Source organism: Canis lupus, chromosome 6 (genome assembly GCF_003254725.2).
Source record: "Canis lupus dingo isolate Sandy chromosome 6, ASM325472v2, whole genome shotgun sequence".
In the NCBI taxonomy this organism is placed as follows: domain Eukaryota; kingdom Metazoa; phylum Chordata; class Mammalia; order Carnivora; family Canidae; genus Canis; species Canis lupus.
This window is the reverse complement of record NC_064248.1, coordinates 15649845-15666242: the sequence shown is the minus strand read 5'-3', so window position 1 is coordinate 15666242 and position 16398 is coordinate 15649845. Positions and strand designations below refer to the sequence as shown.

The following is a 16398-nucleotide window of genomic DNA, read 5'->3' as shown; positions in this document are numbered from 1 at the left end:
TTGCAAGTAGAGGCAGAAGCCCAGGCAACAAGGGCCGGCTGTAGATGGGCAGGTGGGACCCCTCCGAGGGACGGAGATGTCCCTCAAGTGGGCTGTGATGAGGGCTGCACATGTTGGGCATCTACTAAATACCAGTGAACTATACTTTTCCAAACAGCAGAGTTATATGGTTTATATCTCAAAGCCATTTTTAAACATGTAAAGGTGTCTCAGTGAGGAATCAAGACACGCAGGGGTCATTAGTCCTGGTATTTTAGGACATTACATAAAAGGCGACTCCCCCCAGTGCCTAGCAGCCACTTGTCTTTCTATATGGATTGGCTCCTCCCAGACATGTCCTCTAGTGGAGTCACAGAACATGTAGTCCTCGGTGGCAGGCTTCTCCTGCTGAGCAGCCTGTAAGGTCCATCCAGCTTGTGGAAGATGTGCCAATACCACTGCTCTCTAGAGCTGAGTAATGTTCCATGTGTGGGTATATGTTTTGCTTATCCACTCCTCCACTGCTGGACACCTGGCTTCTCCACTTGCGGCCACAGTGAGAAGAGCTGCTGTGAACATGAGTGTGTTCAGATCCCGGTGCAAGAAGGCTGTCTGGAGAGGCCACAGTACAGCACGTGTCCACAACCTGGGCTGGGCTGTGGGAAAAGCCAAGGGCAGATGTTCTTACTTCAGAGACCAGAAAACCTGACTGTCCTGTGCTCACACATAAGGACAAGATCAACAGTGTGTTGTGGGACAAGGGTGGGTAGGAGTCACTGCTCCCTGAACGGGCTGCCCATCACCTCTCTACACGGGGCCAGAAACATATGAAGGAGTGGTGGGGACAGGGAGACCACTGCCAGTTCCCACTCGAGTTGAACAACCCACCCAGCTGACAGGCAGGCCCCATGCTCTGGGAGAGGAAGGCAGGGCAGGGTGAGGGGTCAAGCGCACCTCCTCTTTCATTCATGTCCAGTATCTGTGTGTACTTCATGTGTGCAGAGCTCTGACACACTTCTACCTCTTCACTGTCATCTGCACTCAGCACTGAGAGAGGCCAAGAGTGAGGTGGCACAGCACTCTGTCCTGGAAGCCATGTCCTCCTGCGCCCCAACCCTGATTCAAAGCATACAGCCTCGGGGCGCAGACAATCCAGCAGGGAGTAAATCAGATCCATGGAAACACAAAGACAGGATGTGACAGAAAGCAGGACGAGTCCTTGAGCCACCTCACTAAGAAGGCACCAAAGTGTCCCAATGGTAGGTAGATGGTGGGCAGGAGAGGGACCTAGGCCAGGCTGGTCCCACGGCTGCGCTGCAGAGGCCAACCCACCTCAGACACGTGCGAGATCCTTCCCATGTGAGGGCCACACCATCTGGCAGAAACCTGCATTTACTGACCATCCCTGGCTTCACACATTTAGGTGTGCCAGCTCATCTAACCCTCTAATAACGACATGGAGCACTGCTAGAATTACAGCCATCTTGCTGGAAGGAATGGAGTCCTGGGGGCTAGCCAGCCTGCCCACCCCCAATCTCAACACCTCAGAGAATTTCTGGACCAGAAATTCAGGATACGAGCACTGGTGGTCCTCTTAGCAGCTATGCTTGTCCTGTGTTTCATCCATCTGCCCTTGGATGACTCGATGGAAGCCCTTCACCTGACACACACTGGCAGGTGAAGAAGGGCTGGGCCCAGTGGGGAAGGTGCGCACGAGAACAGGAGGCAGAGGCATAAGACGCTCCTATGTCGTGGTGGTTCTTGTGGGCCCCGTCAGCTAGGGGCTGACTGCTGGCGGTGCAAGCTCATGGCCTGGAGGCTGACACTGCCTGTCTGCCAGCAGCAGCTACAGTGCAGATGGAACACATTTCTGGACATTGCAGAAAGGAGCCAAACCATACACCAGGCCTCCCTGTAGAGCAGCTGGGAAAGACAGTGTGGTTTTCTCAGCTTAACAGAAGACCAGGAGGTCAGGGCGGAGAGATGTCAGCTGGGCCAGCCAGGCCTGTTGCTCTTCCAGTAGCTTAGAAATTTCCCCACAAGGTTGGGAGAGCCCATAGGGAAGGCTTATTTCCCTAAATCGGGGCTCTCCAAACCCCCAAGGCCCGAGGTCATGGGAGCAGGAAGCAGGATGCCCCAAAACATAAGACAGAGGTAGTTACTGCTCCCTGGGAATTCACTCTAAGGGGACCCCAAATTCCACTTACAGGAGCAACATCCCATGACACCAGCAGAACCCACACATGAGCACTATCCACATGAGAGCAGATGGCAGGACATCCATTATACCTCCTGTCCCCAGAAGGGGCCTGTCCCTGGGGCAGTGCCCTGGCCCCACATAACCCCGACAGGTTTCTGACAAGCCCAAAGAGGCCCACCGACGAGCATCATCATCTGAAGGCATCCTTTCAACAACCATGCACAGCTCTGTAAACCCATTCACAGTAGGAAGGATGGAAGGCTTGTGCTTATTAACAGCCTCAAATGGCACAGTGAGGCCTAAAGTTGCATATTCAGAATTAGAACCCAGAAAGCTTCCCGGGGTTGTGCAAAGGGGCTTGGGACCTCTGAGCACCCACATCAGTAAGCCAGACACTGCAGTAGCTCAGGGCACCTCTGCTTGTGTGCTGGGGGCTGGAGGGCTTTCTTCCTCCACTGGCCTGACTCAAGGCTAGGTCCTTCCCAAGGGGCACTAATGGGCAGAGCTGATGGCCATGGGCGGGGGGGAGGGGGTGTCTAACGGCAATGCCTGGTCACCCTGGTATCTGAGCGGTGAATGCCCCAGTGATGCTCACACTGCCCAGCTGCCCCTCCAGGCCTCAGGTCTCCCATCTCTAGGGGACATTAGCCCCTATCAGCAGTCTTCAAGCCTCTGTGAGGCTGCCCCACTCCTGAGGAAGCTCCAGGGAAGTTCCTTGGACCCAGGGCTCTGGGAACAGAGGCCCTAGGCTGCTTTGCTCTCAGGTACTCATCACCAACAGCAGTGTAGGACCCATGTGGGGAGTCCAAATTGTAAGAGACTCTCAAACGAATGCAGTCTCTGGCCCCAGCCTGGGCTCAATGACCAAGGGAGCCCCGGGGACATTGCTTGCCTCCCTGGAGCCTCTGTGGGTTTTCATGGAGTTCACATGGCCAATGGATGCCATCAGTGACCCTGATGGGCTGGGTGCTGCACAGAAAGCCCCCAAAGGGCTCTTCTCTCTCATGCAGGGCCAGCTGCATAAGAGACAGAGATGTGTAAAGTGGACTCTGTATGTCATGTCTCCAACCAGGCTGGCTTGGAGATAGCTGGGGTGGGGAGGTTAGCCATGGAAGCCTCTGAATCCATTTCTGAGCTCTTTCTTCCTTTAGGCAGGTCCTCTCCTTCAGGCATCTGGGGGTCCCAGGCCACTTTCTGACTCCTCCAAGGCTTGGGACCATGTTGACCTCATCCTCCCTCCGAAATTCTTACCTGTCCTGGTGCCCAGCTTCCTTGCCAGGGTGTAGGTGACGAGATGTGGATGACCCTCTCAGGCAACAGTGCCCTGCGTTCAGGATTCCAGCTTCCTGACATCCACACTGCTGTCAGGAGGCAGAGGGCAATCCCCAGTTAGGGTGGCACCAGTGCTGGCCCTGAAGCTGAGTGCCTTAAGGGGAAGGCTTCAGGGACTTTCCTTTGGCTATACAGGTTGTGAGCACTTTTCCCTATGTTATGGGTGGGGTTTTAGGTCCTATTTTAAGTTGTAGACGTTGCCTGCTTTCTGGGAGGGACCGTTTTGTGAACGAGCCAGTGTGTGGGATCTGCAGGAAACCGCTGAGGCCCACAGACACTGGGAGACAGAGGCAACACACTACTTTTTCTGTCTGTGACACTAAGCTACCTCCTGACGTAGGTTTATTTGAATTTTTCGGGTCACGTGGCCAAACCATATTCTGCTTAAAATGCAATGTGTGTGGTTTGAATGACTGAAGACCGATTTCCTGCCTTCCTTACAGCACCATCGGTCTGTGCCTGCCCGTTTCCAGTGAGCACAGAGCAGCAGCAGACGGCAGGGTTGGAGAGGAAGAGTGTGTGTGGAGCCCTCGCACAGGTGAGCTGCGGGCCCTCTTGGCTTTCCTGTCCCTGCCTCAAGTGCTTCCTCAACCCCCACCCCACCTCCTGCACTGTACTTTAGTGCTGGCTGGCAGATTGGCGACTGCACAGCCGAGCACCTTTTCTCTCTGAAAACTAAGGCTTCTTTATGCTATAGATGGGCTCCAGTAAAAACTAAAATGAGACCTATTTTCCTAACATTTTGACCTGGAAGCAACTGAGCAGACTGCTCAGGTCTTCCTCATTAAGAAAAGATCAATGTGGCTCAAGTTCTGTGTCCTGAAGACGAAGCTAGGAAACGCTTGTCAACTGTCACACATCTGGGTATTGACCGAAGCTGCCAAAGGCATTCATTCCTTGGCTGGGTCTCCCTCCTCGGGCACAAACATGGAGGGGCTCTGGTCTGGCGGCATATAATGAATGTTTTACAGGAGGCAATCCGGAACGTATAGGTTTCATGGGGTGTAAAGCCTGAACAGGGGTCTCTTTCCGTAACCGTGGCTGGGCAGGGCTGGGAGCCCAGACATGGCGGTGTTTCCGCCCAGAGGGTGGAGCCTAGGAAGAAAGGTTCCAGTTTTCAAAGCAAGCAGGGGCAGCCAGCCTTCTGCACAAGGCAGGCTTTGTGTTCAGGTGACACTCTGTGGGTGGAAGGCAAGGGTCTCTGTGACCACCTGATTCCTCTCTGTAAGTGGGAAGGAACCACCTGAGTGCCTCCACATGCCACCTTATCTGACAAAATCTTCATAAAGATGCTCAGTGGTGATATACTGCTGATGTGCACCCAGGACTAGATTAACTTATCCAATATCACAGGCCAATAGAGTGAAACACTGGGCTTCCCATCTCACAGAGGGATGGTGCTCACCTGATGCTGGGATAGCACAATGACAGAAGCCCATGGAGCTGAGCCCTCCAGGACCTCTGGGGACAGGGCTGGGCCCTACAAGTGCCTTTGCTGGGGTAGGCAGCTCCCAGCAGGGTTCAGTTGGGGGCCCAGGGAAAGTCAGGGTAGATTACCAGGGGAGGGGTCTGTAGGGCCACAGCACCCCCCTCTACAGGTGGGAGTTGTAGAGGCTCCCACGTTGTGGTCCAGGGCACAGGGTGTGGCATCACTGCAGGGGCCAGTGTGGGGGAGGACAGAAACATGGGTCCAGCAGCCAGCCTGGCCCTACAGTGCAACATGGTACGCTCAGAACACCAGCATCAGATAAGGTCCTGGAAACAGCAGGAAGCAGACAACAGAAGGCCACACAACATCAATAAATTCCTGTCTAGTCAAAATGTGCACTCTGCCCCTTTACCAGTGATGCCACAACCACCCTCAGGCAAGATCACAGAGGACCCTGGTTGTGGTGAAGCTCCCACTTTCTGACAGCGCCCACTTCCTCAGACCCTCCTCCAAATCAACCACATAACCCCAAATCCTACAGCAGGCCTCTCTGCTGTGATGCTCTATGCGGCACATGGTCTCACTCATCGCGGCCAGCCTTTGCCTGTCCAATGTGGGTGCCAGGTCCAGATGCCCTCGAGCTAAGGCACTGATGGCCCACAAGGATAGGACAGTGGTGGCCAGCAGCCAGGGGCGGGGCCAGGCTCCTAACAAGTACTCAGGAAGTGTGTAGGGATGGGGGTGGGGGGTGGGGGTGGGGATGGAGATGGAGGGTGCATCTCTAAATCAGGGGCGGGTTTACCAAAGTACAGTTCTCTCAGGCTCAGCTTTGGGAAGGAAAGGCTGGCCCCAGTGCCCTGGGAGATGCTGGTAAACACCCAAGGACCACAGGGCTACCAATGGACATAAGTGGGCACCCCTAGGCCAGGAGAACCCTGTCATCTCTGCCCTCAGAACCACCAGGACCAGTGGTAAGCTTCTCATAACATAAGGGGCTCTCCTCTCACTGTGCCTCTAAATGGCTGCTGAGAAGCCAAGGGAACAACAGCAGAAGTGTGCTCAGTGTCAGAGGAAGAGCTCGTAGGTCCCAGAGGCCCAGGCCTCGGCCTGCCCTCCGACCTATGCAGGGACGCTAGATGTATTCACAAAAGCTGCAGGGACAGCAGCAAGGCAGGCTCCTCTGTCTAGACAGGGACGTCCACTGTGTGAGGAACAGGGCTGCTCCAGCGCCAGGACAGACAGGGATGAGCTGTGTTTCCTGGAGGCATGTATGTGTATGTAAGTGAGTCCAGGAGAGACAGAGGTCTTGGAAGACTCAAAAGGAGTAAAATGGAAACCTTTTAATCTTTATATTTCAATGAGGTTATTTTCTGCAAAACTCATAGAAGACGTTCAGAATAGTTCAGGAATTTGTATTTTAGAACCACCAGGACAGAGAGGAAAGAATGCCCAGCAGCAGGTCCCCAGAGAAGCAGTAAGGGTTGGCAGGGGCCACACTGCCAGTCATGGTCCCTTCCCAGCCCGCAGGTGGCGGGGGCCAGAGGCAGGGGCCCTGGGGCCAGCTCCCACATACCATCTGGGCCTGAGTCCCAGGTGGCCCTTATGCCCAGTGTCCATGAAAGCTTGTGCCCTCCACACTGCACCACCTTCGTGAAGCTGGCCGGGCTGGACAGCATGGGGCCTGGCCATGTATGGGCTGAACAGTGACTCATCAGGCGCAGCGGCTCCTCATCTGCAAGGAGCACGGACGACTGGAATGGAATGGAAACATTTACACAGCCAAGACCAGAAGGCGCTAAAAAAGCCAAGTCCTGCCAGAGGGAGCAAGGGGGAGGAGCTGGCCAAGAGGGAAAGAGGTTGGTGCCTCGGGACAGAGGGGTTAGAATTCTCCCAAGGGGCCGGGACAAAAGGCAGTTTACCTTCTCTGTGCTCTGACCTATAACTCAACGCCTGCCCACTTTCCTACCACTAGATTAACATGGAGCATGTATCTCAGCCACCACATTGTCACACATCTGCAATGTTATGAGATGGTGGTGGAGAAACAACCACAGCCAGAGCTTACAAATGATGGGTCGCCAAATGATGAGTGCCCAGAGGCTCACATCTGAGATTAATGGAGCCACAGAGACAGGCTGTACTCAGAGATTTGGGTGGAAGATCGTGTTGGCTGGCCAGGCCAAGAACATGGCACAGTTACCCAGCAGAATCCTGACCTCAAAAGCTTAGGCTCTTTCCACACACAAAAAGTTTGTGAGTCTCTTTGGGATCATATGTGAAATGAGCACAGGACTGGAAAGGATCCAGGAAAAAAAACGACAGCAAAAATTCAGACACTGTAAACATCCACAATGGGGTCCCGGCAACTGGAGTCGTTACTCATCCACAGAGAGGACAAGAAGGGTGGAACAACCTAAGTGCTGAGTGCATTGAGCAGAGCTCCCAAGGATCTAAAAGCTGGTCTGTAACCGTGTATTCAAGAGAAGCCCCTGCTGGGAGAGCACCCCCTCCCCCCGCCCCCGCCGCTTCCCCACTCTAGGGCCAGGGAAGACAGGTCTGTACAAAGTATCCAAGAGGAGCCCCTGTTGGGAAAGGACCCCACTGCTCTGCCCAGTGCCCCTGGGGAGTCCGAAGGAACACAAACCCACAGGAAACTGCCCCACAAGCCCCTCCCATTCTGAAAGCCTATTTAAGGAGCTACAGCCAGGAGCAGCTGTAAAGAACACAAAATTCTCAAGGCTCTGGCTTCGGGGAGCTCCCAGGGGACCCCAGAACTGGACCTTGGCAGCCCTTTTGTGTGGCTCAGAAAAGGGCCCCAGAAGCCCTGGTTCTCGGCCTGAAACTGGCACCAGAACAAGGCATGGGGTCTGCCTTGGAGGGTCAACCTATTTTCCAGGGGAATTCAGAGCCTAAGCTAAGACCTGTGCTGAAAAGCTTAGGTTCTCGCAGGACTGCAAAACATCACAGCCTCTCGGGCAAACACCGGCAACTTCACATCAAGTCAGACACACACGCACAGAGGCAACCCAAGTGCTCATCGGCAGGTGTACAGATCAAGAAGGTGCAGCACAAACACGCAGCCTTTCCCAGAAGCATGCATGGCCCCACAGCACACATGCTCAGAGACAGAGGAGGAGAAGTCCTATAGGAATACAAAGAAGTTAAACCTATTTACAAAACAAGGCAGGGTGCCTGGGTAGCTCCACTGGCAGAAGGTCTGAGTCCTGGTTTTAGCTCAGGTCATGATCTCAGGGTTGTGAGTTAGAGCCCCAAGTCAGGCTCTTCACTCATCAGGGAACCTGCTGGAAATTCTCTCCCTCTTCCTCTGCCTCTCCGTTTGTGTGTGCGCATGATGTCTCTCTAAAATAAAAAAATAAATCTTTAAAAAAAAAACAAACCAGTGAAAAGGGTGGTGATGGTGGGATGGGGGTGGGAGTCAAACTGGCAGTGTCTAAGGGTGCAGACACGAAGCAGGAAATGACTAAGCCAGAGACCCACTGCAATGCTGAGGAGCACAGACAGGATTACACCAGGCGGGTCAGCATCGTCCCAATGGCTGGAATCACTATACATAAATGTATCAAAGTCACGCTATATGCCTTAAATTTAGAAAATGTAAAATGTCAAATTTACCAAGTAAAAATTTTAAAACTAAAAAAACAAGACCCCACTCATAAGTATTCACCCAAGGAAAGAAAAGTGTTATGCTCACCTATAAAACTGTATGTTCATGTATAAAAACCTACATTTGAGTATTTGAAGCAGCTGTATTTATAAGAGCCCAAACCTGAAAATAACCTAAATGTCCCTGGAATGGCGAACACATAGACAACCGGTTCATCCACACGGCTGGGATGCTACTGAGCAACAGGAAGGAATGACCTCTGACCCACACATCACAGAGAAGTCTCAGAGGCAGAATGAGGAGGAAGAAGTCATGATGAGAGGAAGACAGCAGCGCAGGGGTTGCCTGCAGGGGTTCAGTGCAGGGACAGTTTGAGCACCAAGAAATGGGCATAAGGGAAGTTAGGGGGTGACGGGACCATTTGTATACTGCGTGTCGTGGTGCTGACATGACCAGATGCATCCATAGTACACACCAAAAAATAACTTTTATTGCATGTAAATTTTTAAACTGTACAGGTTCTGGAGTCAAACTGTCTAGGTTCTGATCCTGATGCCATCATCACCTACCTGGCTAAGTGAGCAAACCACTCCATTGCTCTGAGAGCAGTCACCTCCACCATGAAGATGTGGGATTTTAACTGTCCTACCTCCTGAGGAAAACTGCAAGGTCTGAGGAAGTTATTATATATAATGTGCTTCCAACAAAGTGTAGCAAGTGCTAACACTCAGCAAGTAGTATCTATCTATCAGAGAAGGCCGTGACTCTCAAGAGCTGTCTCAGGGTCTTCTCTGGCTGTGCCACCCTCCTGGCCCTTTGGGGGTGAGCCGGAGGGGCTTGAGGAGAGAGAGGGCCGTCAAAGCCAAATAGAAGCTATAAGATGTAAGAGATATGAGACAGCCAGGGATGTGGGTGGGAGTTTGGCAGAAGAGCAGTAATCATGGGCAATTTCATGAGAAAATATCTTACATCTTTTATTTTCTTTCCGAATAAAACCCAAACATGGTGGTAAGGGGAGGGACGGTGGATGGCCTAGCCACTGGGTGCCATCTTCGGCTCTACGAAGGCCCAGCCTAGAGACACAGTAGGTGGGGTGGGTGAGGCACACTGGGAAAAGATTCTGTGCTCCCTGGGCCCAGAAGGGGGCAACCCTTCCCAGGCTGACCTCACCAAGACCAGGGATTCGGAAGCATGTCAGGTCTCCCACCTGGGACATCTCACCCCTGGGCCCACTTCTGCATGTATAAAAATATGCTAGCAGGCCACCCTTTGCCCACACAGCCTGTAGCAAAAGGATCAGAGCCCGCAAACCTCAGCTAAATCCAGGAGACAGAGCACGGCACAGGCGGCAGGGAGCAGTATCCCACTTTATGTGCTGCAGGGACCTGGGGGCCAGCAGCACACCAGGGACTTCCTGTCCTTGAATGATACCCTGCCTGGCAAAGGGCTGTCCTGGAGCTCAGCGTGCAGACGGGCAAGTTGGGAACAAGAGCCAAGGTCACCACACAACGTGAGTACGTGTCAATGGAAGCACACCTGCTCCTGGCTGCAGGCCCACCAGTCGAGAGGCCTCTTACCAGACATCTCACACACCGAACCAGAAGATATCATGAGGCTGCACCTCCCCTGGCACGAAGGCAGGCTCCTTGCCTCTGAAGAAAAGCACAGAGCAAGACAAGAAGATGTCAACAAGCTGACGGGTCTGGGACTGGGATGTGCTCTCAAGGCCAGATTTGGAGACATACACCGTCTGTCCACCTGGCTGGATGACCCAGCGCCTGGCCGCTAAATCAAGTAACAGGGTTAACTGCCACAAGCCAGGTGGCCTCTGACCACCAATGCCTGGGGAAGCCCCCAGCAGAGACAGGAAGTGCCTGAAACATGGGCCAGCTGCAGGGATGAGACACCAGCACAGCCTAATGCTGTTTCCTGATCCGTGGTCAATGTTCACAAGATCTTCTTTCCAATTTGCCTTAATTACAGATTAGCATTCCAAATCACTTCCTCTCAGGTCACTATTCTTAATTTTGAAGTCACTCAGTGTCCTGGCAATCATTCGTCACCTTCAGCAGCAGATGGAAAACAGCACAGTTCACCATGTTCCTCATGAAGCAGGCCAGACGTGGACCTGGAGAAAGGCAAGTTCCTGTCCCCTGCAGGTCTGCGGGGAGGGGAGCAGGGTCAGTGCATGGGGAGAGTGACTCCTGAGCCCACTTCCATACGGTGCACCCACAGCTATCGGGCAGCAAAGGACAGTGCATCAGTTGTCCGGCCACTGCGGGCATCTGGGAAGGAGTGAGAAAAGCCAGTGACATGTCAACGTATGCAAAGATGCCACATGTCAGACAACCTGTGTGTATAATAAATGCTTCTACATGCTGTCTGCTATTGAGATGGCTCTGGTTCTGTGAAGTCAGGAAGAAAGGCCATTCACGTGTGCTCTCTTCTTTTGACATACATGCTGGTGCTGTGGGCCACACTGTGTGACTCTGCTAGTCAGGGCCTCAAGCTATCCCTGCAGACAACACAAAAGCTGGCCATGGGGCAAGGCCCACCCGTGAGCATTCCATGAACATGAACCTTTCAATTGAATTTCTTCAACTTCTTCTGAGTGAGCACCGATGCTGTCTCCCAGCCTTGTCTGCTATTTGGTTAAAATTTAAGTGGGAAGACACATTTATACAGAAACGAAATTATTTCTGTGACAAAAGACTGGCCGGAAAGGTTATGAGTTTGTTAGCACCGCAATTTAAAGCCCCAAGTCAGGACTTTACAGCTCGGCTATAATCAAACGGTTCCCAGCTGGAAGAGCATGAGGCACTGCAGTCTTCAGGGGGCCAGCATCCGAGGCACGCCACCTTTCGGTCTCTAGAGTCAATACTACGAGTGCAGTCCCTTCAGACAGGCCAGAGTCCATCAGAATTCCTCTGGGTCCAGAAGCTGGATGGCGACATGCAAATGTGTCACAGAACAATGCGCCTCTGGCTGCTCCTCCCTCCATGAGGCAGAGGTCCTGAGTGAAATGTGCATGATGCCCTGGAGGGGCTCCAAATCCGGGTCCTGGTACTCCACTCCCTGCAATCTTTCATTGATCCCCAATGCTTTAGGGGAGGGACTCAGATGTGACCTCACTTCAAAACAGTGTTTCTCTTATGAGCAGTATGTTTCATTCTGTTGTGGGAGGAGAGGCAGAGGGGCACCAGGCCCCCTGCTCTTGTGGGCCCTGGCCAGAATGCCCCCAGAAGGAAGCTGGCTGTCACATTGATCCCTAGACCCATCCACTTGGATGGGAGTCCCTTCTACAGGCATAGGCTCCCTCCCCGCCAGGGCAGCCCCCTTTCCCCTCAGTGTGACCCCGTGGTGACAGCCTAGTAACGCCCTGGTGTGCTTCTGTTGCAGCTCAGATGAAGTCGGGATGAGCTCTCACAACATGTCATGGGTACAGTACCCAAGCTGCGTCTCCACAGCAGTGGAAGATGTCATCGCCGCGCAGAGCATCATCTCTAGATGCCTGCATGTCTATATGGCTCTGAGTGTCCCGATAAGCTTGGTGGCTGGGCTCTTCAACCTGACCACCTTCATAAAGGGCCGCGCAAGGCAGGGGAGCCTGGATGCATTCCTCTTAGACCTCACTGTCACCAACATGCTGGTGACATTGCTCTCCCTCACCGCCATCAGCCGGCCGGACTACATGGCCACCACCAACCTGAGCTGTGCCATCCTCTGCTTCCTGGCCAACGTCTGCTACTTCAATGTGCAATACGCACAGCTGGCCATGCTCTCTGTGTTCCTGCTGCAGGGCTCCTTGCCCTGCCTGCGTATGGCCATCAATGGGGCCCAGAGCTCTGTGGCGAGTCTGGCTGCCATTGGGGGCTGTGCCTTCTGCAGCTCCCTGGTGCTGGTGGCCCTGCTGGGCACATCTGGGGAGCTGTTCCAAACCACCCTGTGCCAGGTAGACCCACTGACCGCCTGGCCGGAGTATGAAATTGTGAAGGTCAGCCTAGGCTTTGGGCTGGCCCTTGTCCTGAAGCTGGCATTCTTCATCCTGCTTGTTGTCCAGCTGGCCCGGCGGGCAGCCCCTCCCCAGAGAGATACAGCCTCTGCTCCCTCAGTAGTTCTGGCCATGGCCCTGACCACGTTTGCCTGCCGACTCCTCTACAGCATCGCACTCCTGCGACGGGCCCGGCTGAAGCTGCAGAGGGACATTGGCTCGCCCAGGGATGAGCTCTTCATGAACCTGGCAGAGCTGGTCCTGTTTGGGGAGAGCTGTGTGAATTCGCTGGCCATCCTCTTCCTCCATGGGCCTTGCAGGCTGGCACTGCTGAAAGTTCCAGAGCAGCTCACCCAACGGTGCAGGAAGGAAGAGCCAAGCAACAGCTTTTCCTTAAAGAGAATCGAGGGTTAAGGCAGGGCCTCACCTATAGCAGATGAGCGAGCCAAGCCAAGTGAGAGAATCTCCCTGACAGGAAACACAGCCATTTGCTGAAACTCCAATCTGTGCAGTAAGTACCAAATGGGGCGACAGGATAGTCCGGAAGGCACTGTACCCTAGCAGCCTGGCATTCGGCTCCACTTCCACAAACACTCCTGACTTAAACCAAATGTCTGCAGCTAAAAGAAATCCTGCAAATCAAGAGCGTAGTAGATGTGGGGGCAAAAGCTGCCCAGACACAGGTCTGACTGGGCGGAGGTGTCCTAAATGCTGGTGAGCAGTTCTATTAATCTATCTGCGATCCAGCATCCTTCTCTGCCCCTGCCTAGACGGGACAATGACAAAATCTTGACAATAAATACATTATTCAAATAACTTTAGGGCCATATTATAATCTGGCCGTAAAGGGTCACTAACTGGTTAACCTTTAATGTTGCTGGAAACTTTGGACCACATAAATATTGCTGATAACAAAGAAGTTTGGTTTTATCTTTTACATTTATCACCATCACTGGACATCTGAGAATATCACCCACACGCTGATGAAGTGTCACACTGTACTTCCTGCTGGCCGGTGACTGGTGCAGATCGCCAGGGCTCTGGGTGGTCAGTGAAAAGCTCTGTGTCCAAAGCCCTATCTGCTCTGTTTGGTATTACATGTAGAAAGGCTGGTAACATATGAAACATAAAATAGAAGGTTCAGTAGTTAATCTTCATCCAAAATTGACACTGACCATTCTTGCTAGATTTTTATTAAGATTTTCCTGGTTGAATAGAGAAGGAAGGTGTGCAAGGAAAAGGCGTCTCTGATTTTAAGGACCTCTATGTTTGATGGTTTCAGTTGTTTATGAAAACTTTACTGTTCAGAGCAGTTTTAGGTTCATGATAAAATTAAAAGGAATTAAGAGATCACTCCTCATGCCATGCCCCCACACTGATATCCCCCCAGATAGAGCATTTGTTACAACTGATGGACCTATAGTGACACATCACTGTCACCCAGAGTCCACAGTTCACATCTGGATTCATCCCTGGTGGTGTACATCCCCTGGTTCAGACATGTTTATACGGACATGTATCCTTCTTATGGCATCACAGAGTACCCAGAGTCCAAAGAACCCCCGGGCTCAGCCTCTGCAGCCCTGCCCTCTCTGCCCCAAGCCCCTGGCACCCACTCATCTGTCCCCATCTCCACAGTTCTGTCTTTTCCAGAACGTTCTATGGCTGGAATCCCATAGAACAGAGCTGGCACAGACTGTGTATCAGGTTCCTCAATGTATTCCATGGCTTGGTAGCTTATTTCTTTTTCAGTGCTGAATAATACTCCATTGTCTTCTATTTTAATGAACATTTTGTGTTACTCTGCAAACTACAGAACAAAATTGCCTCTTGCAAGTATGTCTTTTCAATGTTGATATATCTGTATTACTTCTTTGGAAGAAAAAGGATTTGGATTATATGGTTAAGAAGATTCTATAATATACCATTAAAATACTAAACGCTTAAAAATCCCACTCCCCTTCTGTTTCTGCTCGTCCATGTGCTCACATACTCACAGAGCCTCTGCCCTGGACTCCTGTACAAGGCCCACACATGAGAGCCAGGAGTGTCCAAGAACGCTTTCCCTTCCATCAGGACAGTCAGGTAGGACAACCAGCAGCAGTACTGAAACGTGACAGCCGCTCCTTCACACACAGTAATTTTTACTAGATGCTAGACATCATGAATTTCCCTTGTTGAGTGTTTAATTTTACTCTTATTTTTTTAAAGATCTTATTTATTTATTTGAGAGAGAACGAGTGAGAGTGAGCAAGAGAGAGCAGGAGCAGGGAGGAAAGGGAAAAACAGACTCCCTGCTGAGCAGGGAGCCCGATGTGGAGCTCAATCCCAGGACCCCAAGATCATGACCTGAGCTGAAGGCAGACGCTTCACCGACAGAGTCCCCCAGGAGCCCCTTACTCTCTTCCTTTAAAGAGTAGTGAAGTTAACTCCAGCAGGCGTGGTGTTCCTTGTAGAACTGACGGATTCTTGGGACAGCTGTGTTTAAGCTTTGTTAGTCAGGGTCAGGAGTGGCCTAAGTAGGCATCCCATTCTAGGGTCTCTCCTCATTGTCACAGAGGCTCAGACACATCTCTAGTCTGACTGGATGCAATAACATGGCCCAGGCCTAAGTAAACCCTGGCGGTTGTTCAGCATATAGCTGGCCTGTAGTTGTTCTCAGCATTGCCCTGACTATTCCCATTAGGCACATATAGGCACATCTCCTGCCTCAGGACAGGAGCCCAGGTAGGCACAGGGCTCACCACACTTTGCTTCCTTCTCTCAGAGACCAAGATCTTGTACTATCCACTGTCCCAATGACTGAAAACCATGATGTCCTGTATTCTATCCAGCTTTTAATGGCTTATGGCAAGTTCCCTTGTGTTATTCATGTTCAGAAGTGGAAGGACCTAAATCAATGCATAAATACACAATAATGGATGCTAACACCCTGTTAGTTTTAGAACAGAAGGAGGGGTTAGGCTTACATGTGCTCAAGGCTCCTTGGAGAAATGGCTGACCAGGGCTGAGACCGCAAACACATAAGCAAAACCTGGAGAATCTGGTACCACTGAGCTTCTCAGTATTTTTGCTGAAGGAATAGCTTTAGAACCCAACCACAGGAACATAAATCATTGGTTCTCAAACTTCTTTTATTAAGCAGTAGGATCCCTTCTTTAAACAAATCCTATGAGGAAGCCCAGGATCTAAGACACTAAAAAGTACCGCTGTGACCAAAGAGAAGGTGGGGAACCCCAACCTCTAAAACAGCCAGGTGCCCCCGGCCCCACCCACCAGCTCCACGTGGGCCCTTTGGGGATGGAGGAGCTGCCAGATGTGGGTCTCGTCTGCTCATGCCTCATCCTAGGAGAGGAGCTCTTCAAGGACAAAATTGAGAGAAAAGTCAAGAGCCACAGACCAGAAAACACGTAGAATCATGGCTTTCCAGCAGTGGGAGGTGCTTCATCCACAAAACCTCAATTTGAAAAAGATGGCTCAGAGCAGAGAGGGGACACAGGGTGAGGGAAAAGCCACTTCCTGCGGATTTGAGCCTCTCCCTGAGGACCCAAGCCTCCAGCCTGGCATTTTAGAACATGCCACCCACAAACACCCCTCCCAAGGCAGAACCTGGTAAGCACCATCCAGCTGCACTTCCGCGAGCCACGTGCACCATGTTCTGGTTGCCACTGGCACATCACTGAGAGATTTAGAGGAAATATCCAGAAAGCTCCAGGCAACAGCTAAGAGGAGCCCAGCTGTCCAAAAAGTCAACATCAGTGAAACTACAGGGACTGCTCCTTTATGGTGTCATAAAACACCCCCAGAGTGAGTGGGTGGGTCTGAAGGTGCACCTGATGCTG

At 52.1% G+C, this 16398-nt stretch overlaps 2 protein-coding genes and 1 long non-coding RNA gene across 3 annotated transcripts in view; 1 reads left to right on the top strand and 2 right to left on the bottom strand.

Moving 5' to 3' along the window:
• Positions 1–16398, bottom strand: part of C6H7orf50 (chromosome 6 C7orf50 homolog) — a 148254-nt gene that overhangs the window by 80549 nt on the left and 51307 nt on the right. The gene's annotated exons all lie outside the window — the stretch shown is intronic.
• Positions 235–16180, bottom strand: LOC118355134 (uncharacterized). Its single transcript, XR_007411198.1, has 3 exons — positions 16166–16180; positions 3431–3540; positions 235–635 (listed from the first exon to the last, which is right to left on the bottom strand). It is a non-coding gene; the product is annotated as an uncharacterized LOC118355134 (long non-coding RNA).
• On the top strand, positions 3829–14511 carry LOC112640173 (uncharacterized). Its single transcript, XM_049111223.1, has 3 exons — positions 3829–3847; positions 3955–4049; positions 11965–14511. Exon 3 carries the CDS (start codon positions 11981–11983, stop codon positions 12968–12970), a length of 990 nt encoding a protein of 329 aa, XP_048967180.1. The 5' UTR covers positions 3829–3847; positions 3955–4049; positions 11965–11980; the 3' UTR covers positions 12971–14511.

What these genes read in the sequence shown, in the direction of transcription:
- LOC112640173 (XM_049111223.1), top strand. Translation starts at nt 11,981, where the DNA reads ATGAGCTCTCACAACATGTCATGGGTACAGTACCCAAGCTGCGTCTCC.